Source organism: Gallus gallus, chromosome 6 (genome assembly GCF_016699485.2).
Source record: "Gallus gallus isolate bGalGal1 chromosome 6, bGalGal1.mat.broiler.GRCg7b, whole genome shotgun sequence".
Taxonomy (NCBI): Eukaryota; Metazoa; Chordata; class Aves; order Galliformes; family Phasianidae; genus Gallus; species Gallus gallus.
The window spans coordinates 35825334-35848836 of NC_052537.1; the positions used below are offsets into that span (position 1 = coordinate 35825334).

At 52.1% G+C, this 23503-nt stretch overlaps 1 protein-coding gene across 7 annotated transcripts in view; it reads left to right on the forward strand.

The window, feature by feature from the left end:
- Positions 1 to 23503, forward strand: part of INPP5A (inositol polyphosphate-5-phosphatase A) — a 230852-nt gene that overhangs the window by 11691 nt on the left and 195658 nt on the right. The window contains exon 1 of one of the 7 annotated variants that reach the window (XM_015289008.4): positions 8091 to 8521. The exons of 1 other annotated variant lie outside the window; for it this stretch is intronic. In XM_015289008.4, coding sequence (XP_015144494.1) covers positions 8447 to 8521 — 75 coding nt within the window. In that variant the 5' untranslated portion in view covers positions 8091 to 8446. Of the gene's footprint in view, positions 1 to 8090; positions 8522 to 8649; positions 11344 to 11676; positions 11716 to 12613; positions 19017 to 19130; positions 19167 to 23503 lie in introns of those variants that run through there. 5 more of the 7 variants (XM_046943201.1, XM_046943199.1, XM_040703147.1 and 2 more) reach the window with 5 other exon arrangements.

Consider the following 23503-nt stretch of genomic DNA (forward strand, 5'->3'; position numbering starts at 1 on the left):
GCTCTTACTTTATTACCATCTTATATGGAATGAAGGACCAACACTGGAGCCTAGAGCCAGGTGTTTCTTACTATCCTTTAGGTCACTCTTTTTCTCCTGCTTCAGCAGAATTGGCTGGAAGTGCTCAATGTTTGACTGTTAAAATGAGGCATTAGCTATCCATTACTCATGTACTCATAACAAAGTAAGCTTTCAGAAAGCACCTTGTTTTTCATGAAGATGTAGGAAATATATTTTGGGATGCTGCTGTCTTTCTTCCACCGAGGAGGACAGGTGAGCACTGCCCACTGCTGTGCTCCTTCAGGGCAGCGGCTGTTCTCAGCTCCGACCATGGCTGCTCTTGGAAATCCATTTTGTTTCTCCTTAGTGATGGCTTTCTTTTGTAGAGAGTGAGGTATTGAAAACGTGAGGCAAATATATATGTGTGTGAAGTAAATTGATATAAATATTGTGTGTGTGCACATGTTAAAAAAGGAGCAGGAGGAAGCGGCAGTTCACAGCTGCCTCATGTTGTTGCTGTGCTGGGAGGCACACCAGAGAGCCAGCAGTTGGGGGCTGTTGGTGTCTTGCTCTGATCTGTTCCGTGTATTTCTGAAAGCCTTCACATCACACCTTCCTGTGCATCTCTAAAGCCATTTAACGATACAGAGCAGCCTTTAGCAATGAGAAAACAAGCCCAGAGGATCACGAACAGAACAAGAGACGCAAATCAAATTGCTGTAATTAACTCTGAGTGATCTCAGCAGAGTGACTGAAATGAAGAAAATGAATGCTGAGCTGCCCTCAGTGTGCTCGGGGCCCTGCACAGCTCCACCAGCAGCAGCAGCCACGGCTGCCCTGTGCCCATCTGCTCCAGCACTGCCTGCAGCGCTCTGCTTTGGGTGCACACAGTGTGCTCTGGCACAGTACGTGTGTGAGCCTCTGGAGAGCCAGGTGTGCTTGCACTTTCACTGCAATGGCCCTTAAATACTTCCTCATTTCACGTGTCAATGAAAAGTCTTAGAGACGGGGATGCTGTTTTCATGCACTGCCTCACAGGACATGGCAGAAAGAATCCAGGGTTCCCTTCTGTGTCACGAGGACGGAGTCGGACAGCTCAGCTCAGGCACTGCGTGCAGAGACTCAGGTTATTTCCCTCCCGTCAGCATCCAGCAGTGGATGAGTGCAGCGCTCAGCCCGTGGGAAGCCGGCGGCACGGCTCGGCCTCCAGCCCCCATCTGCAGCCCCACTGCGTTTCTGCAAACCTGGGCTGCATGGCAGCTGCTGCATTTATTGAAGCAGGGTGAAAAATACCACACGAGTCGCATTCTGGCTGAACAAACAGCTGGTGCTGCAGCTCACAGTGATCCAGGATAACCTTTCCCAGTTCCTGCCGTTCAGAACGCCGCTTCCTGCCTTACTGCTGAACAATGCTGGGAATGCCTCTCGTGACTTCCTGGGGCACTGTCATCCCGTCCGACACAGCCTTGAAGGGTTGAGGCCATGCAGCAAGCGGCTGCTCTGTTCTTCTCCAGGAGCAGCAGTAGGGTGGCTGTCGGGGCGTTTCACCTGGAGACGGAATACAGAGACATGGAGTTCATACGGTGCTGTAGGGCAGGCACGTCCAACGCGCGGCCCAGCACGGCTGGCAGCGCTGCCCACCCCCTCCCCGTGCCTTCAAGGCAGCGGCTCTTCCCCGCGGAGCGGCCCCGGGCGCGCACCCGTCGCTCTGCAGCGCCCAGACGGCAGCGCGTGATTCGCGGCGTGGGGAGGGCAGCGCGGGGCAGCGCCGGCTCAGGCGGGGCGAGTAGCTGCGCGCACGCCGGCACCGCTAAGCACGGGGCTCTGAGCAGCGCGCAGCCGTGCTTTCCATTCTGGGACGGGAGTTTGAGAAAAGGATTCGAGGCCGCAAAAGAAACGATCCGTTTCTGTCTGTGACGCCGCTTTCGGCTGATATAAATGCACGACCTGCATATGTTCAGGTGGAACGTATGGAGCTGCAGGCAGATCTGCGACTCAGCAACCTGATCGCATCCCTTTCCTGGGCTGTCGAGAGACCTCTCTGAGCAGAGAGAAACGCCCTTCGCTTCACGGTCGCACGTTATTCACGTCGGTGCTTTTTGGCGCATTTGGAACAATTATTGTCAAGGAGGAGTAGGATTTGATCACAACTCTCTGATGAGCGCCTTGAGAGCTCCCCGAGAATGGCAGCCGCTGCCGTTGAAGCGGACTGCTGTGCTGGTTTCACAGAGCCCAGGTCCCGTATCCCACTGCTCTGAGGTTCTTCTTCCTCTTTAAGTTTTTTAAAAAATATTTGAAATTGAACTGTTTTGTTACTTAGCTATTAACGGTGTTGTTTATTTTCCGAGGGCTGCTCCAAAAGTAATGCCTTCTGTTTTATTATTGGGGATGAGTGCAGCACGCAGGCTCTTGTTCTTGTTAGCAGAAATGCACAGCTAATGGTGGCGACAGTGTTGAAAAACAGTATTTTGTAGCTGAGAATTTGCTCTATCAAATAGTGTTATAGTGCTCTTTGTATCTGTTGCTGTCTCCATGGATATAAATAGGCCGCTGCAGCCCAGGACAATTCCTCTGTACTCACTGTGGCCCAGGTGAGCCAGAAGGTTGGACACCCATGTTTTAGGGTTTCTCAAGTGCTTGCTATGATGACTGCTCATTAGCTGAACAGAAGTAAATATCTGGGTGGCCTTCAGTGGTGAAATATAGCACAGCTGGATCTATCCAGAGCTGAACACTCATACAGGAAAGAACGGTAAGAAGAGAACAAATACAAGAAACATGGAGATGGAAGATGGAATAAGAAATTCTTTATGCAAAAAGGTTAAAAGCAGAAATTGCAAACCTTTTTTTTTTTTTTTTTTTTTTTTTTTTTTTTTTTTTGAGGTGGGATTGGCTTCTGTTGTGATTGTGTGAAGTTTGCAACGAACAAATGTTGTGCTACTCCTTATCTGGTGGGTGAGAAACACCGGAAGAATAAAGGACTAAGAACTGCTCAAGTAGGGTTGCACCTCATTTACTGTAGGAATTCAATTAAGTTTCATTTGGAGATGTGTTCTAATGTTGCAGAGTCTGTTAGAAATTAAGAAGCCAGCAGAAATTGATGACTGCATTAACTCTGCTCTGAGAACATTTGTGGAGTGCCTGATAGGAAAGAAATAGCAGTGTGATGGCAGAAGTGAGCATTACTGAGGGACATTACCCGTCCGCAGTCTGACAGCACACAGCAGGCTCCAGGAAGGGCACTCACGGCTGCACTGTGACTCTGCATCCCATGCTTCAGATCCTGACCACAGTGAGGGCTGCCTGTACCGTGGCAAAACCAGTGCCCCAGTAACACTGACAGTGCCAACCAGGGAATGTTTTGCTAGAAAGACACTTCGAAAAAGGGAAGAAGATCATCACTCCATCACCCTACCCCTTTCCAGCACCAGCTATCTGCCGAGGGCACAGAACGTCTTGGTGCTGGGGGTGCCTCAACACAGCCATGGCAGTAAGGACACCGATGGACCTTGGGAAGCATTCATTTAAACACGGCTTCCTCCCAAGCAATGCACAGCAGCAGCAGTAAGGGCTGTCCTACTGCATCCAAGTGCAGCCAGACTCTGAGATACGGATATGTGGCACAATGGGTGAATACAATAATTACAGATATTGAGTGCCAGTGGGTTACTGACAACTTTCCTGCTGTGCTGTAGACTGAAGGCTCATCATGGTTACTGGGCAGACATCCCAAATGCCTCGGTGCAGCAGGACAATGAACAGCAGTAACTGCATCATCTTGGCCACTTTCAGACAGGGAAAGAGATGATGCAGACTCTGTTGTCTATCACGTGAAGCCATGGGAGCTGAAGGTGTTCATACACGTAGGGCCATAGAGTATCCAAGTTGGAAGGGACTGGTATATGATCAGGAACCAATTGGCAACTGAGCAGGCACGAGGTGCCGGTGAAGGGTGAGGAGTAGAGGAAGGCGCTGCTGCGCCGTGTTCAGCTGGCTCTGCTCAGCTGTGCCGTGCCGTGCTGAGCCGAGCCGTGCTGAGCTGAGCCATGCCGAGCTGAGCTGTGCCGAGCCGAGCCATGATGAGCCGAGCCGTGCCAAGCTGTGCCGAGCTGAGCCATGCCGAGCCGAGCCGAGCCGTGCCAAGCCATGCCGTGCCGAGCCGAGCCGAGCCGAGCCGTGCCGTGCCGTGCCGAGCCGTGCCGAGCCGTGCCGTGCCGAGCCGAGCCGAGCCGAGCCGAGCCGTGCCGAGCCGAGCCGAGCCGTGCCGAACCGAGCCGTGCCGTGCCGAGTCGTGCCGAGCCGAGCCGAGCCGTACCGAGCCGAGCCGAGCCGAGCCGTGACGTGCCGAGCCGAGTCGTGCCGAGCCGAGCCGAGCCGAGTCGTGCCGTGCCGAGCCGTGCCGTGCCGAGCCGTGCCGAGCCGAGTCGTGCCGAGCCGTGCGGCCGTGCCGTGCCGAGCCGAGCCGAGCCGAGCCGAGCCGAGCCGAGCCGAGCCGTGCCGAGCCGAGCCGAGCCGAGCCGTGCCGAGCCGAGCCGTGCTGTGCTGAGCCGAGCCGTGCCGAGCCGTGCTGAGCCGAGCCGAGCTGAACCGCGCCTTCAGCACCGGGCCCTGGGATAGCGGCTGCCCCGTCTGCCGGCAGTGCCGCTGCGGGAAATGGCGTTTTGGTGGAGGGATCCCAGCTACAAACTGCTGAACCCACTCCGGTCAGCCTCGGGTCGGCCCTGCGCCGCCGGTGGCTTTCAGACACCTCACAGCCTGGGGCTCGGCAAGGGGCAGCCCTGTCGTAGCCTGCAGGGACTCTCAGCTGTGCGTTGCTCTAACAGTGCTCTGTTGCTGCTGAGGAGTAGCCGTCCCTGAAGGAGGTGGCAGCCTGGGCAAGTGGGGATCAAAGCAACACCACAGCCATCATGTGTGGCAGCTGCCCCAGTCACCATACAAAGTCTGGATGTAACACCTGCATCCCTGCACGTGATTTATTGCAGGTGTTGCACCCCCAGCCAGTCCCAGCCCAAGGGCGCTGCAGTGCATGCAGTCCTGGTGCCCACAGCCCCGAGTGGGCACTGCTCCCTGTGCCACCCCAGGGACAGGACATCCTTGCTGAACCATTAACAGCCCCAGTGTCTGTCAGCTGCAATTCCAGTGCTAAAACTCTGTAGCTGTGCAGAGTCACAGCCTAATGCTTTAAATTCAGGTTGCGGCCCAGGTGTGGGAATGTTAAGGCAGAGATCTTGCCTCACCCAGAGGCAGAATCAAGGCAACTCCCAGGGCTAGGCCTTGGAAGTGCTGGGACATGTTTCAGCCCTGCCACTGCCCAGAAGCTGCATGCCTTTGAGGAGTCACTGCTCACCGGGGAGGTGAAAACCAAACAGCTGCAAAGAGCACTTTGAGACATATGGGGATCCGAGCACTGCTGGAAAGCAGGTACTGAGGTACACCTGGACATGCTGACACCATCGATGCCCTGTGGGGAGGTATTGCACGTCGACTTCAGCACTCTCTGCAGCCTTAACAGCAATGGTGGTCTCAGCACCAATACAATTTTTTGCAAGTAAAATGTGAAGAACATTTCCATACCTGCACTTTCCTCTTCATTTCCATTAAGGGATTCAGAGTGTTTTCCTCTGTTTCATCGCGCTTTTCAATCTTAATGATGCAATTGTTCTCTGCTTCCTCAGTTGGAAATATTTATGAACTACGCCAGCGTGCCTCGGTGAGGGCAGTGTGTGTGCAGTGAGGTGCTGTGTCTGAGGAGTGCACAGTGCACTCAGGAACCACGGAGATGCCTCACTGAGGGACATGGTTCAGCGGATGTGGTGGGGATGGGTTGGGCGTGAATATCCTAGAGATCTTTTCCAACCTTAATGGTTCTATGACTCAAAGCCCCTGCGGTGGATGGGTTCTGTCAGGCGGGCACTAGGAGCCCTGCTGTCCCACACCCTGCCCTTGGCCCTGGGCCGGAAGATGGAGGACTCAGCCCTGCCACCACTGCACTGTGCCAGGAGTTGGGGCTCCCTGGCTGGGTGCTGGGATGGCTCATGGGCCCCAGGCTGTGCCCTGCTACCCCCCAAGGAGCCCTCAGTCCTCCTGGTGCCCTCGTGGTAGTTATCACATTTGTACTTAAGTAGCCACGGTGTGGAAGATTGGTAGGAAAATGCCTTCTTAAATTAGTGTGCAGTTGTTTGTTTTTTCCTTGTAGAGATCCTTGCAACTCAAAGGTGTCTTCCCACAAACCTGGCCATATTATGGACATAGGTATCTATTTAAAGCCACAAAATATTTTAAGAACATTTATGAAATTTCGATTTTGAAGCTTCTTTCCTTGGAGTCTGAGCTCTCATAGCATAAAGCAATACAAAGTGAAGCAATACGAGTAGAACTGCGAAGAAACTGGCACTCGCGTTTGGAAAGCTTCTTGCGTGCTCCATGGCCCTGGTAGCAGCGCTGCTCAGCCACACGACTCACCTGCACTGATTTCAAACACTGCAGCTCTTGTGCCTCTTACCGAACTGCTCTGGGCAGGGATGGCAGCAGCAGACACTACGGATCTCTAACTTATGCACAAAATATCCCACATGGATACCAATCCAGTCGTTCTGTGAGATGTAACCACAGCCGTGCTCTGCGTCAGACGTACTGCAGAAAAACTTCAGATGAGCTAAAAGCAAAGGATGTGCACTGGGCACAGCGCTGGGAAACCTGTACGACGCAGCCTGGTGCCCTTTCCTTACAGATCTGCAACGTGTGGCCTGAAGCGGGGTCAGATTCCTGCGCGTCGGATGTGGGGTGTGCAGCCCTGTGCCTGTGGTTCCGGCAGCACAAAGCCTGCAGGGAGCAGCCGCCCGTGGGACACCGCCGTGTTTCCAAGCGTGAACTGAGGAGAGCAGTGACCACTCTGAGTCAGTTTTGTTTAAGCTGTGTTTTGTGCAGTCTGGAAATTACAAAGTGCGCCATTTAAAACCACTGAGATCAGTTTGAGAACGCAGCCCGTCCCTCGGGGCTATAAAGGAGCTTTCAGGCAGCAAAACATTACGTTACATGTAAGGATTTTAATCTGATGTAGGGGTTTTGCGTTCTGTTTTTGTTTTGTTTCTCCTGCCATTACTAAAAGCTCTTCATGAGGACCTTCCTAATATCGGCGAAAGCCGATTAGCAGAGCCATTAAGGCAGCGACGGACGTCCGCGAGCTGCGATCGCAGAGGAGCCGCGTGCCGCCCGCGGGGCGCTTCCTCTCCTCTCGCGCACGACGGGCGCTGCTGAGGGAGCAGCAGAAGCGGCGGCTGTGCGCGGTGCCGGGGGGACGTGCAGCAGTGCGGCAGCGTGCCGGTGGTGCAGCACCAACATCCGGCAACACCTGCTTTAAAAAGCAAGCGATCTGCGCTGCTTTCTATGAATTATTTTATTCAGGCCTGAGACGCGTTGTTTAGCGCGTCTTTTAGTCATTGTCTTTTGTTTTCCAAGGATGCTGCGGTTAATATCCCGCATACCGCTTTGGGGGGGAACTTAGCAAAGTTTGGGGAGCCCACGATTATGAACTAAATTAAGTGCGCTGTTCCGACCGCCGCTTCCCCAGCGCTGGAGCTGCCGGAGCTGCGCGCACCGCACTCCCATTGCTGATGGGACGCAAAGTACAGCTGATGACAGCTGCGCGCTGTCCCGCACGGCTCCGCGCCGCTCCGATTCCTCGTGTCTCTTTCTCGCGCAGTTACAGAACAGTTCCTCGCTCAGAGGATCTCTCTGTGACGGTCACACCGCTGGGCCGCCCGCGCCCCGTTCCGCCCGGCTCCAACTGGGCGGCCGTGCAACGCCCGCTCCGCGCCGCGGGGCCCCGCCGTGCTGCTACGCGGCTCTGCGCCGCGGCTGCGGTAACGCGCGTCGGCTCCCGCGCTCAGGCGGGCGCGTCGTGCCGCGGTGTCACGGCCCCGAACCCGGCAGCGGGGCAGAGCCGCGCCCCGCACAGGTGAGCGCCGGCCGGGCCCGGCGGGGCGGTCTCCCGGGGCCGCGTTGCCCTTTTAAGAGCCACGCGGGGCCGCCGTGACGTCTCGGGCGCGCAGCCCCGGCTCCGCCCTCCCCCCTCCCCTCCGTCCACCGGCAGAGCCGGGAGCGGCAGCCGAGCTCAGCGCCCGTCCCAGCCCGGCTCGGCCCGTCCCGCCGCGGCCGCCCCGCCCCCCCCCCGCCCCGCCCCGCCGACCTGCCATGCGCCGCGGCCCGGCGCCAGCCTCCGCCGGCGGGAGCCGTCCCGGCAGCAGCGCGGCGGCGGCGGGTGAGCGCTGAGCGCGGAGCGGCGCGGCCCGCACAGCCGCAGGGCGCTCCGGCCCGGCCCCGCCGCGGCGCGGATGTCCGCGGGTTGCCCGCGGCTCCCCCCGCCGCCCGCGCCCCGCAGCGCCCCGTGCCCGCCCCCGGGCTCCCCGCAGCGCCGTTCCGCGCTTCCGCCCGCCCGCCCGGCGCCATGGCGGTGAAGGGGGCCGCGGCCGGCGCCGGGGTGCTGCTGGTGACGGCCAACGTCGGGTCCCTCTTTGACGACGTAAGTACCGGGGGGGGTTCCGCTCCTCGCCCGCGCGACCCCGCGCCCCGCCGCAGCCCGGCGGCGGCCCGACACGGGCGTGCGGGCGGAGCGAGGCTCGCGGCGGGCGGGTGCCGGCGGGCGGGGGCGGTGCGGGGGGCCGGGACGCGGCCGCTCCTCGCCGGGCGCTGTTTGCGGCGCTGTGCCGCGGGGAGCGATCCCCGGAGCCGCGAGGGAGATGTTTGCGACGCGCCGGAGGTGCGGGCGGTCGGGCAGCGAGGAGCGCCGTGCTGTAGGGCTGCGCGGTGAGGGCGGCGTTTGGGGCCGTCGGGCGCGGTGTCCGGGCTGCCCGACCTGCCGGTGCCGTGGGCGCAGCGGGGTGCGGTGGGGCGCTGCAGCGCCCGCCGTGTCCCGCTGTGTACGGCCGCGAGGGCGGCCCGGAGCGCGCCGAGCTGTGTCAAACTGCGCCCGCAGCCGTTGTCGCTCCGACGCGGGTCGGCTCCCGGCGAACGAGCGCCCAAAACATCGCCTCGTGCTTGCGATGGCCCCGAGGCCGCATCCTGGCGGCGCGGTGCCGGGCCAGGTACTGACATGGGGCCGACCCGCAACGCTGTCACTAAATCTCACAGTGGGGCACGGCAGGTTCCGGGGTGTCCTTTATTAGAGGCTGGGGCTCTGCAGGCAGCGTGGCGTGCTGTTACTGCCGCTGCTCGCAGCCACGGCGGCTGTGCTGCTGTCTCCCTGAGGGGTCGTGGAGCGGATATGGCCGTAGGGGGCTGCTGCTGGCCTGGGGGTCCTGGTGGGTTGCTGGCAGCTCCTGGCAGGCCCTGCAGCTGGGAGTGGGGGGGACAATGGGCCGGCCTGGAGCACAGCTCTGTGCTGAGCTGCCCCCACCTGTTCTGCTGGGGTCCTCTTTGTGAGGAGGTGGGGATATGGGGCACCTCTTTGTGAGCTGGGAACACGGAGCCTCTCTGCAGCCCAGAGGGACTTCAGCTGCAGGCAGGGACTGGTGCCCCGTTGTCCCTACCTCAGTGGGGCTGCAGAGCCACCCTAGGATTCGCTGGTCCGTTTCCCTGTTCCAGTTGGCAATATGCATTTAATCCAGCTCCCCTCAGTTGGTACTGATGTTGTGCGGTGCATCAGAACCTGCCCTACACTGTGGCTCTGTGTTTGGTGCAGCCTGGTCTGAGGGTCCAGGAGCCCCGGGGTAGTCCTGCCCCCTTTCCCCCCCTCCCTTTCTCCTGACAGCCCCTTCCCATTGTGGGGCACTCTGGTTGTTCTGAGGCAGGCTGCATGCTTCATGCTTGTGATATGTCCTGTGCAGTTGCAGATGCCCCTCAGTTGGGACTGGTGTTTGATAGCAGAGCAATGTTCTCCTGGCAGACTGGCTGCCTGGGGTGGGTACTGTCTTGCACACCTGACCTGGCCACACACTTGCAGGGCTCGGGGGTTTCTGGCTCACGCTGTTTGCAGCCTGGAGCAGTGCAGCCCTAGGACAGCTGCAAGCAGTGGGAGGCACCACTGCTCCCCCACTGAAAGCATTAACATGGCATGTCTTGGTTCTGTGGTGGTCTTGAGAGCTCTGTGTGTCATTGCCATGAATGTGTATGGGACTTGGTGCATCGACTGTGCTCGGGCAGTCACTGCTTGTCCTAGAATCATAGAATTGCTAAGGTTGGAAAAGACCTACAGGATCATCCAGTCCAACCATTTGCCCATCACCAGTGGTTCTCACTAAACCATGTCCTGCTGCAGGACGCTTCCTGCTTGTTAGCACAAATGCTGCTGCTGGGAGCAGGTGATGAGTTCAGGTTACCTGTGGGTTGCTACTGCTTCTTTTCTCCCCTCCCCTTTTTATAATTTTCCTTTGCTTTTTTTCCTTCCCTCCTTGTTTTCCTTGCTTCCTCCATCTGTGCTGCTCAGATGTCACATTAAACCTTCCATGAGCCTGGTAGCCACAGAACAAACCTGTCTGGCACCTCACTGTATGGGAAGTTACTTGGTGTGCCACTATTAGCTCCTTTATCCTCTGTCTCTGCTCTCCCCAGTTGAGGCAGGAGCCCTGGGCTGTGTGCAGGTGGATCCATACCCTGCCCACCGCGCCCTGCAGATGCACCCAGCCATCTGTGGGGCTGCGCGTGCTGGGGGAGTTCTCCTTTACCGCTTGTTCAATGATCGTATTTAGTTACGGGCACGCTCACGACTGTACGTTCTGATGTAATAAAGGTTTGGTTGTTTCTGTTGGGTGGAGGCAGATGGTGATCTTCAGAGCTCGATTTCTGTTGTCTCAGAAGCACCCTTTGCTGCAGGCTGAGGCCACCAAATAGTCAGGAACACCTGGCAGCAGGGGCTGATCAAGGCAGATGTGCCTTGGTGCTGTGGTAGTTCAGGTTTACACGACTTCATTAATCCAAGTTATTTTAAACCTCTGGCTGTAGGTTTCTACGGTAAAGATTTCAAATAATCCAGCAGGCTTAGCCATACAGGCTTCACAACTTCTGCTTGGGCTGGAAAGCACTGCATTCAGACTGGAGTCTGTGAGCCCATGTCAGGCAGGCGTCTGAACAGGTGGCCTCGCTGCTTCATACCTCCAGTGTGTGCAGGTCTCCTCCAGGATGCAGTTATGGGGTCCTCAGGACAATCTTAGGCAAGAAGCACCGCGATGACAAGGAAGGGTGAAAGCTCCAGCCCAGCTGGTTGTGTGGTTTTGTCCATTAAATTAAAAAAGAGGGGGAAGTAGCTTGGGGAATTGCTGTTTGCTGGCAGTGGGCTGACTGAAGTCTTCATCTGATACCCTGGATTAACCCAGGTTGCCTTGGCTGGAGCGAGACCGAGTGGTCGTGGTGAGTCCCTCCCTTCCAGCGCAGGGCACTCGGTGACCCCACACAGCTGGGGGTGCTGCGACCCCTACTGCTCCCTGGCTGTGCCGAGTGCTGCCCTTCCTGCGGTGTGCCCGGACAGGGAGGTGGCTCCTGCACCCCACTGAGCTCAGGCTGTGCTGTTGGGGGTTCCCTCCTGGCTTCCTGCCCCAGCCCTATGGAGTACAGTTGTCGTCAGGAGTACACCTACTGCTCTGATCACGAGTATGAACCCAGAATATCCTTCACTGCTGTTAGGACTAGAAGTCTGCTGGTTCAATTTGACGTAGAAATACTTCCTTTAAACATTTCTGACAGCAGCCTGCTCTTCTAATGGGCAGTGATCCCAGCGTGGAGGTCTGTCCTTATCGCATCTGAGCTCAGCTTGCTGATTGTGAGGCAGGGGGGCTCTGTTATGTTAGGTATCTGTGGATGTAACTGCTATTAAGTGATAAAGGTGGTGGTTTTGTTTTCTTGTTGTAATTTATCTTTTGTTTGTTTTGACTGTTCCTCCAGGAAGAATTTTCTGAATTTGGTGGGATATTTCAAATGTGTTAGGATGGAAAATGTATTATTTAGGCTTGGATTTCCAAGCAGGTATCAGTACTGCATGTTAAGGCACCTTCTTCTCTTCAAGTCGTAGCTCCTAGATTGAGCAGAAGACCACACGTGATTCACTGTGATTGTTGGTTTTATTACTACCAGTTTTACGCTTACTGCTGTTGCCGCCTTCAGTTTGTTTGCCTTTCCATGGCAGAATCTCAGATAAATGTTTTTCTTCGTTCCTGCTGCTCTTATGCTTACGGTGTTTTGGGAGTCTTTGTTTTACTGGATTCCGAATGCCCTTTGCAGAAGGTGAAACTGAGGTAGATCAGAACTCGGTGCTACTAAAAGTTTCCTGAGCTAGGTGGAGACGTGGGCGATGGTGATGGGGGTGGAGCAAGCTGTTTTGTTACCCTTTACAGTGCCTGTACATTTTTATTATAATGTTCTTAATAACAGGTAATAACTGTACCTTGAGAATGAAGCTGTGGGAAGCTCGCTGCCTGTGGATGCAGCTGTTGCCCAGGTGTGTGCTGGAACGAAGCTGGAGGCGGCCCTGTGTGCCGGTGCCACGTGCTGAACAGCCCTCCCTGTGTGCATGGCTCCCGGCTCACTGCTCACAGCTGCCCTGTTGTGGGACTGCCTCGCTGCCCCTTGCCCTGCTGGGCTCCCCTGGCTGTGGGTGGCCCTATAGGTATCGCCCAGCAGCTGAAAGTGGCTGAGAGCGTAGTGGAACTGCAGGGCAATGTCCATGCCGAGCCTTGTCAGAGAAGAAGGTTCTTCCGGTTGTGCAGCAATATTGTGAAACTGCTTATGTCCCTCCTTTGGGAAAGCAGAAATACAGCTTGGGAGATGTGGCACTGGTTTGTAGCTTGCTGTTCACACAGTCTGTAGGTGGTAGCGACAAACACGCAGAAGAGATGTGTGCTCCGCTGCTGGCATCCCAGCGTGCAGTGCTTGCTGGCCCTGGCGCAGCTGTGTCCCTGCAGCCTGCTGCCGTGCAGGACGTCGCTGCGGTGCTGCTCTGCGATGTGAGGGCTGCACCTGGCCGGGGGGGGCACGGCAGGCAGCAGCACCTGAGGGTGAGGTGCAGAGCAGAACAGGATCTGCTTCAGGCATAAGGTAGCTGCCAGAGCCCATGCAGCTGTGCAGCAAAGCGATGCATCAGTATCCATCCATATCTTAAAAGCTTTTTTCTAGTTTGCTGAAGGTTGGAGCAATGCAGATGCAGCAGAGGGATTTTTTTCTCCAAAATAGAGTTGTGTGTTTAAAAATAACTTTTTTTCTTGTTTGCTAAAAAGCAAAAATGTTATTACGTACTTTTTGCAGTCCTCTGAGCAAGAGGGTTTTCAGTAGGAGGCTGCAAAGTGTTCGCCTCCCTTAAGCAGGAAATTCAAAGATTATCTTGCAGGCCATCTTTCCTTTCATCATGATTAAGTGATGATTAGCAGCAAGAACACTTGTTTACATGAGGAATTAATATAATGTGCGTTATGTGGCTGTAGCTTTCTGTCACTGGTTTTGCAGCAGGTGGAGCAGAGTGGGCAGCCTGCTGCTGGCTGAGTTTCCGTGCACTGCTGGCATGTCAGGATGGTGGATTTGGCTTCCAGAGCATTTAGCTACAAAGCTACACGACAGGAGTGGGATAGCACAGCAGGAGCGCTCTGTGTGTGCTCTGTTAGTGTACCGGTTTGTACTCGCATGCTCATGAAAGTGATATTTCAAAGGGTTTGTTGCCTTTTTCAAAGTCCTCATCATGAGTTTTCTTAGCACAGAATTTGATTTCACAGGCACTTTCACACTGAACACCAGCCAAGCCCTCAGATCTTGTGCTTTTTTCTGAAGGGCTGATTTGCCATTTGTTTACCTTTTTTCTCCTTTTCTGTCATTTCATCATTCTGCTCACATCTTTCACCCCCTGCAAATGTATTCTCTCATCACCTCCAGTGGCTTTTCCCCCCTCTCTCCCTGTGTGTACTTGCCTCTTCCTACAGCTCTCCCCCTGCTGCTCATTTAAGTATGGATGTCTCTGAGAAGAGCCGCCTGTTCTGCGGGGTTACTTGTGTGTCAGATTCCACCAGGAAAGCAAAGCTGTTTGCTCTGGATGTGTTGTTTGCTACCCCCGGCGACAGGTGCTGTACCACTGCAGCAGGGATGAATGTGGCCAGAGCAACCTGATTTACTGCTGCACGTTGCTGGCTCTGGGGCACAGTGGCCCTGTGGAGGGCAGCCCGGAGCAGCGTCCAACTGCAAACGCCAGCTCAGAGCAGAGCCCTGGGTTCTTCGTGGTCCTCACCTGGCTGGGAGCTGTGAGGCCCTGTGCCCAGCTGGGGCCTGGTGCTGGGCGCTGGTCCTGTGGGGCGGGGGCATAGGGCTGAGGGCCTGCGCAGTGCTGCGGAGTGAAGGCCTCGGCTGGGCCTTGCCATTCTTGCGCTCTGTCAAGGCCTGGATGTGCTGTGGTCACAGGAAGGGTTGCCGGCGGTAACTGGATACGTGTGGGGAAGGAGAATGGGAAAAGAGCATCAGTGTGAGTGAGCAGTGCTGGAGGCAGCACGAGGAGGTGGCTGGGTGTTTTTCTTCCCTGTGGCACCGAACACAGTGTGTTCTGCCAGATGCACAAACCCAGCCGTCCTGCAGGATCCTGCCTTCTGAAGAGTTAAAAGAGAAGCTAGAACTGCCTGATGTTTGTCACAGCCCCAGGAGTGCCACAGCACAGTACTGAGTCGCCGCGGGAGCCCATGGTCGTTCAGTCCTCAGAGACCCAGCATTAACATGAAGAAAATGCAGTGGTTTGCTGATGCACATATAGAAACCATCCAGATCTCTTTTCTGTGATGTAGGAGTGTGGTGTGCTGACTGGCACTGGATTGAGGCTGTTCAGGCATCTTTGTAGTGTGGACTGTGTGGCACCGAACAAAGCACAAGCTGGGAACCAGGAGAGCAGTAAATGACAGAACCTGTTGCTACAGATCATGTGGGGATGCTGGTGATTGACAGAATTCAAAGAAGGACATATGCGTGTCTTACAGAGAAGCAATTCTAGAATTGCCCAGATCTCATCAGTTCTGCAAAAGAACTTGAAGCAAAGGCTTTCACTTTTTGTCCACGCAGCAAGTATTTTGCAGCTGCTGTTGGGCAGTGGGTCTGCACGAGCGGGGGCTCTCTTTGCACTCAGCCATGAGCACCCGCATAGCCCCATCTGCACGCTGAGCACCCGGCCCCCTGGCAGCCAGCTGGGGTGCGGTGGTTTTCCCTTCTGAAGTTTGTGCTCCAGTCTGGCTCTGTGGGAGCAGGGTAATACACGGCTCCTGGACAAGACCCAGGGCGAAGATTCTTTCCCACTTGTTTGAAGGAAGGCAGAAAAGTATCGCATGTGTTGATTTCAGCACAGCTTGTATGGGCATGCATCGCGTTTTATTGCTGCACAAGTTCTTGGCTAAACAAAGGATCAGTTAACACAAGCTGTATGAACCTCCTGTTTAGTAAGAGGTTTCTGTGGCTTATGCAAGCACAAATGAAGTCAAAGTTAGCTCTTCAAATAGGCTTAAAAATAAATAAATCTGAAGAGCCACAGGAGTATGTAAAAGCTGGGAAGGATGTTCTGCCTCAATCTTGTCTGTTAGTGAGGTTTACAGGGACTGCTAATGGAACATTCAGTAATGCTGCCTTTTTCCAGGTGGTTCAGACATTCTTAGGAGTCTTTGCTAACACCTCAGGAGAGGCTGGTCACAGGGAACATGCTGTGTCCTATCCTCATTTGTACAGTGTGTGAGGTAGAGCTGTCTCTACTTGTTCTCTGCTTGCTTTTTTCAGTTTCCATTACATTCTTGAAAAGAAATTTGTATTGCCTTTGAATATTGGCAGGCCAGTGGGTTGAGTTCTCCTGAGCCGTGCTCTTAGCACTGTTAGTGCTGCAGGAGATGCGCAGTGAGCAGCAGGCGGGCTCTGGGAGCTCCAGGTAACTCTGAATTCCGAGTGAGCCTGTGGGAGAGTGCTCTTAGGTTTTTGCATTTGTGATGTGGCAAACTCTAATTTTAGAGGCTTTACCGATCCCAGTGGGAAAAGCAAAACTCCTTTTCCCATAGGAACATCTCAGAAATGCACGATGAACTTTTTATGGCAGTGTTTATTTATGTGTCAATCAAACATTAGAAGAAATAGTTCAAAAGTCACTTGAGGGAATTCTGTATTCGAGTATCATCAGCCAGCATCAAAATGTATTTTAATTACTTCAGTATTGTTTATTTAGGGAAAGAATTACAACTTTTCGTAGTGCTGATAGGACAATGAAGACCTCTGTGTGTAGTGCTGGGAATGCAGCTCTCGTCGTCTGCTGCTGCGGAGGATTTGCACGAGCAGGATTCTTTCTGATGAGCACGTGGGCTGTTTGTGTCCATAACTGCACCATTTAAAGTGTCTTTTGAAAAGCTGTTCATAGTAAAAATGCCTGTCTAGAATTACTATAGCTTTTTTTAACCGGAGGAAGGAATGAAAGAACTTGTTTGTTTGTTTTGTTTTGAACTTCGAATGTTGTCAGACACAGGAGCTAGTAAAGAGCTGCATGAGGCTGTATATGACAGACCCGCTCGCTTGGGAGGATTGGATGTGACCCAAAATCTACTGGACACCTACAGCAAGCCTGTTTCACAGACTGGCAGTGTTGTTTTTCTGGGCTGAAACAACAGACTTCATCCAGGCTTGGCTGACTGCAAGGCTCTGAGCTGATTCTCATTTGTTTTGTGAGATAACAGCTTTTAGGAAGAAAAATGTAGCAGAGCCTTTCTTTGGCTTTCCTTACTAAGTCCTAAATTATTTGCAATTTATGACTGCCGCACCTTTCACTTGATCAACAAAGATCTTCAATGTAATTTAGGGAAAAATAGGAACCAGTGCTGGGAAGGTCCCGTTGTTCTTATGGGCCACCAACACCATTGTCGTCTTTCAGTTCTGCAGTGCTTGTATGGAAACAAGGCTTTGTGTGTCACACAGGGACAGGGCCCTGTCAGCAGGTGAGGGGATGTCCTTGGCTGAGGACTGGATTCTGGCGCAAGATGCGCTTGTGTGCGTTGCTTACAGGGCGGAACTTTTGCCAAGCAAATTGCAAATGCATGCTTTTAACTTGTATGTGAAAACTATTAACCAGATTTAAAAACAAGTTTATTAGGTTATATTTGGAGCAGTACAAGTGAGGAAATGTCTTTCTGCTATGCAAATTGTCTTCCTTCTTGGAGGTCTTCAAAAGCCATCTGAATGTGGTGGAATGAGAACCTGCCCTGGAGGGCAGTGGGACCCCAGGGGTCCCTTCAGCCTCAAGCAGACAGAACCAGTCTGTGACTCCATGCCACAAGAGCTAACTTTTTTTTTTTTAATGGCCTTTTTTCCCCCTCTTGTTTCCCTGTTGTCAAAGCCATTCACTGTTGCTTTCCAATGCTTGTGAAAGACCATCATCTCTTTAGGACAAATCCTCATTGCCTTTTTATCTGCTTGTCTGTTATGGCTGCACAAGTTTCGTGGCTCTCCATCTCCTTTCCTGCAGGGCTGTTCCTTTCTGTCACGCCTCCATGGCTTGGCTGGGCTTCACATGTCTCCTGTTACGCTTTTCTAGGAAGCGTGAATTCTAATGCTTGAGATCAGCTCCTGTCTCTCCCCTCAGAGAGCAAAGCAGGTTACCGGCTCCTGTTCACAGGAGAGCGTATCTCTACTGGGGCAGTAGTGCAAGTCCTTAACTTTGGCTTGTTTTGAATTGCCGGTGCAGTCTGGGATGCTCTGCAGTCCTTGCTTGCTGGCTGTCTGGTAGGGTGCTTTGTTTTAGTGGCTGCTGAGCAGTGATGCAGCTTCATCTGTAATGGTTTCTTTGCAAACCTATCTTGTATTCCACCCACACAATTGGCAAGACATGGCAGCTGAAAAAATCCTGGTATATTTATGCTTGTTGTTAAGGCTCAACTGAAATAACATGTGTCCAAATCTAAATTTTTGTTTGCTGTGCTCATTTTGCTTACAGTGACGTAAGCAAAGGTATGAAAAATGGGCTCAAATTCCTCACAAAGTTTTCTGTAATAATTTATTTTTCTTTCCTGCTCTGTAATTTCCAAAACCCCCATATTCCTTCACAGAATGTTTGTTTATACCCCATTTTTTCTCTCCCATTCTGGGCTGTGAGCCTTGCATCCCTACAGAAATGGGAGTCTCTTCCCTCCCAATGCTACCCCACCTGCAGCCAGAGTAGGGCCTGCTTGGCCTGGCAGGGCTGCCTTTGCCCAACTGTTAACGGAGTTTGGTGTTCCAAGTAGCCAAATGTCTGGGCTGTTTAAATCGTGCTCTCCACAAACTTCTGGAGTCTAGTGATGATGCTGTACTTCCCCTGCTAAATGTCTGTCCAATGTGGTTCTCAAAAGTACAGCTGATGGTGCCCATAGACCATATCCAAATGCTTTGCAGGGTGACGTTAGTCCAAAAGCTGGGATACGTCTCCTTGAAAACAAAGGCTGCCCTACTGCCCTGGCAACTTCAGGCAGAACTCACTGGCTGGTTGGCTCAGAAAATTTTTTGAAGTCTTCTGAAGGCTTCTTATGCTTTGAGTGTGCAAAACCTGAGCCCTCCGAGTCAGGCTTTCAGTTCTGATTTGGTTTTTGTTTGCTTGAAAGCGCTGGAGCCAGAATGTAGTTTTAGGTGACTGAAGGGGTAAGAGCAGTGGATGTGCAGGGCTGACTGACAGCTGATGAACATCCACGCTCATGTTCTACCTAAAACAAGTAGCAGTGAAGATGTGTGATGGGAAGTGATCAGGTAGCAGAACGGCTCCTTCACTGGCGTGCTTTTCAGTGTGACTGTCACTTAAAGCATGATTGGACCAGAGATGAACTAAGTTGAGAATGTGGAGACGTTGTCACAGTGAGAGAAAAATATTTAAAAATGAATATTCCTCTTCTGTATCTTTTCAGTTGTTCCATGATGTAAAGCAAGACAACTGTCACTTGTATTGACAGTAATTCATGCAGCACAGTTGGGACATACAGCGTGAGCTTCTGCCTGTGTGTAAGGACCAGCAGCTGGGCCTGCTCTGCAGGAGGACCTGGGGCTTCCTGGGAGGTGGAGGACAACTGAATGAACGTGTGAGGAAAACATATCCATGCTTTTCTAATTCTGGCATGGCACTCGGGCTAACTTTATCAGCCTAAAACAACCTTCTTCTAAGTATCAGTGAACCAAGTGATCTGCAGGAAAACTGACTTCTGAAAAACATGGAACTAAGTGAGACCCAGGTAGTCACACAAATGAGCTGGGGGGTCTGTATGGTTTGTCTCTTCAGACAATGGATGGAGCTGCTGAAATAATGCTCCATGTTACACCCCTGTTGCAGTTTAGAAAGCTTTCTCTGAGCTGCATCTTCTTGTTACTTTGCTGTCAGTGTGGGGGGTGTCAGTAGTGGGTGTACGACATGGATGATCTGAAAGAGATCTGCAGAAATAGTTCTAAAACTGGTGCTGCTCTGTGCATTTATATCCAACTTCTGTCTTTAATTGCATTTTGGTAGTAGAAGGTATTGCGTCGGCAGCACTGCACACGTGCTGAGCTTCACCAAAGGACTGGGCAGCAGAGCTGCATACTTCCTGTCGTGTCCTGCCCGAGTACATCAGTGACCAGGGCAGTGTTTGTTATTTCTGGAGTTTAGAAGCATGGCTCTACATTCTGGTTCCTAGATACTTTGGAAGGAGCTGCCTGCTGGAAAGGTACGTCTGTAAACTGCAGTATGAGCAGGTGGTGACGGTGAACTTCGCCTCTTGCACCTTTTCTCATGCTTTTATTTATTGCCTGTGCTCCAGAGATGGCTAAAATTGAAGCTGTCTCATGTGCAGCTGTGTTGTGTGATAGCCTCCTTTACCTGTGTGACCAACTGAAAATCCATACAACCTCCTAGCCATTTAGAAATCTAAGATGGGAGCAGCGCTTAGTATTGGTGATTATTGAAGCTCGCGGTGACTCCTGCAAGCCTGGTGATAAGTCCAGTTTGCAGTACTGAATGATGGTATCTGCTGGGAGGACATGGGCTCACTGTGGGAAAGCAGCGTGCTGATAAAATGGGCATAAAATTTGTTGCCTGATACAGAACCCGGAGTACAGTAAGCTGTTTACTTTGTGGAATAATGCAAAGCAAATGCCAACAAATGTGGCATTAACAAAACTCATTTAAATTTCCTCTGCACCTGACGAGTGAGTGATTGCTCTGTGCTCAGTTAGCAGAGCCAGAGGTATCTTGTCCTTGGAATATTTGCTTTGTATTTGCAGAGTCTCTTCTACAATTTTGGTCCTTTTTTTTTTATAAATAATAATCAGATGTTTTGGTTCCATAATATAACTGAGAAGATACATGGAGTTACTTCAGTGAGTGGCTGCGCTGTCAGTGAGGTGTCCTCCATCTGGACCAGCACCACCAACCCCCCCATTACCTCCTGTGCTGCTTTGGTGGGCTTCTCCAACATAACACCTCCTATCTCCTGTGGCGCAGTGTTTGGGATGTCTGTGTTAAAGCCATATTAGAGATGCCTAACGCTGGTCTGCAGAAAGCCAGTGCTCTTTGTGGGAGTCTGAAAACGGCCATGTGGGTGTTTCTAGTTAATAGCATTAAATACTGTAATATTTGTTAAGTAATTCAGCAGCTCAGCAGGCACGCTGATACAGATGTAAGTGCAGCTGTCTGAAATGGCCTCTGCCTTGATTGCCTTATTTGGGAGAGATTTGCTGATCATGGTGACAAATTGCAGAGCACGAAAACAGGCGCACACAAAAAAGGGCCTGCTTTCATTTTGCAGTGCTTCAGACTTTCACTGGAACTTATTGCAGCATCTCGGTCGTCCCTTTGAGTGTCCTGCATGCATGGTGGTAGCAGCAGGCTTAGCAGAGAAAGTTTTTTACTATATCTGCTCTTCCTGGGCTTCATTGTTCTGTTTAGCTGAAAGGGTTTTGAGATGTGCTCTCCATCTTCTGGATGGTCCCTCCTGTCAGTGCCAGGCACTGTCGTGGAGCACTGGAGATAACATGAAAACGGAAACACGTGTTCATGGAATTGAACCAAATAACTGCAAACCTCACGAGTGGAACAACATTTATGAGTAGCATAGCTGGGAATCAGTTCCCCCCACCCGCTTTTTCAAACAGAGTGGGTTTTTTAAGACATCCTTTAAATTAACGTTAATCTTCTCCTGATTTTTATTGAACCTTGAAAATAGCTGAAGGGTACAAATTCCATGTGTGGTCCCTGTTGGTTATCTGCCTTTCTTTTATCTGACTTATTATTATGTTGGAGCAATATGAATAGCACTTATACTGAGCTGGGTCCTTCCTGTCAGGGCACAAAGTGAACTCTCATCCTTTTATTTAGCAAGTAAAAAGCTTAAGGAGTGTTTAGTTCCTTGATTTGTACATTTTTGTCGTGCCTTGATGCTATTCTTCAGTGTTTTAAAGCTACCAAATCCTATCGTTTTCTACATGGATTTATCCAAAGGTCAGGAAGGAGGAGAGATGTGCATTTGTCACAGCTTCTGGAGGGTTTCTGAAATGTAAGTGGAAGGATCATTGGATTTAATGGCTTGGGCGAATTCTGTGTGAGTACGTCTGTGTTTGTGTAGTATTCAGGTTAAGGTCATCTCTGAGTCTTGAATGGTTCCACCTGGCTGCATGGCTTGATGGTATGGCATGAATATGTGGGATACTTTTCTGTAAAACAGTTTAAAAGCATTACCACGGTTGCTTCAACTTCTGACGTGATGAACTGCTATCATCAAATACCACAGGTGCTGTGGGGCAGCATACGAAGTGAGGCTGTGATAGGAGGATGGGAGCTCTTGGTTTTGTAACCTGGCCGATTGCTGTGTAGCTGTTACCTACAACAGGAGTTGGTCAAACCATTTGTTCTGATGAGAGATTTTTGTAAGGGCGAATGGTTGGACTGGATGATCCTGTGGGTCTTTTCCAACCTTAGTGATTCTATGATTCTAAGCTAAAGTCATTCAGTGCACCCTCCATGTTTCCAGTCCGAGTGAAACAAAATGCGTTTTCCACTAACCTAAACAGTGAAACAGAAATAGTTATTTTCAGAGACAGCTCTGTACTGGGATGATGAATGAGAAGATATGTATTATTCCAGACGGAAACTGTATGTGTTTGAGAGAATCTTGGTGTGGATTTTTCCCCTCCCCAGTGAGGACAGCCCGTACAGGTGATGTTCTCCTATATCTGCAAATGTTTATTGGGTGACGTGGCTGGATATTTTAAACAAAGTAAAGCTCTTGATGAAACTCAGTGTAAGTTTCCATATGGAAACTATGTCAAACATAATCAAAGCAGACATGCAAAGTATTTACAGTTATGCCTAGTAAATCCTTTAAGGTTTTGACTTTTGTTTGTTAGCCGTTAATATGCCTTTTTCAGATACTCACTGAAATAGGACTTTTTAATCTGAAAGTTTATTAGTCACTGGAAAGAGACCTGTGAAAAGAATTGTAATGTGGTTACTGGTTGTAAAGGACTTAGCACGTGTGTTTAGAACATTGCCATTCCTTTCCTGTATTCCACGTGAGCTTCTCTGAAGATACGGTGAATTTGGATACAGTTCCATGTATTTTTACAAATAATATGGATTTTCAATTGGTCATACAGGTAAAGATGTTGTGACTGGTTGGCAGCCCTGCCCATAACGGGGTTTGAAACTAGATGATCATTGTGGTCCTTTTCAACCCAGGCCATTCTGCGTTTCTATGATTCTTTGACTACAGCTTAATAGTGAATGCAAGCTTTAGTGGACTTCTGTGTTTCCTGAGCCATCTTCTTGGACAACTTGTAAAGAACTGTTGCACTAATGTAAAGCTAGTGGTGCAGTATCTTTACTGTGTTTTGTTTGTCTTCATTGAGTGTTGTGCATGGCATGAGGAAATGGCCTGAGGTTGCACCAGGGGAGCTATAGGTTGGGTGTCAGAAGAGTACTGTCATGAAGAGAGTGGATGTGCGCTGCGCCTGGGGCAGCAGTGGAGCCCACATCGAGCTGCATGGACGTGGTGCTTGGAGACATGGTTTAGTGGTGGGCATGGGTGAGGTGATGGTGGAGCTAGAGGATCTTTTTAACCAAAATGATTCTGTGGTTCTGTATAGGTTGGATGCAATGTATCTTCAGGCCAAGCCTGTTATCTTAATTTCTCAGAAATGTGAGAGTTGGCCAGTTCACCACTCGTTGCTGCATGTTTTGCATGGGGGTTTGCGTGTATATTTGAGATAAATATTAGATAAATTAGAGAGATAGTAGATGAAGCTGAGATGTCACAGACTAACCAGCAAGCTGCATGTTAAGTGGCAGGATGCAGTGTCCGTTAACACAGTAGGGCAGTGCCGGCACGTCCAACGCGCGGCCCAGCACGGCTGGCAGCGCTGCCCACCCCCTCCCCGTGCCTTCAAGGCAGCGGCTCTTCCCCGCGGAGCGGCCCCGGGCGCGCACCCGTCGCTCTGCAGCGCCCAGACGGCAGCGCGTGATTCGCGGCGTGGGGAGGGCAGCGCGGGGCAGCGCCGGCTCAGGCGGGGCGAGTAGCTGCGCGCACGCCGGCACCGCTAA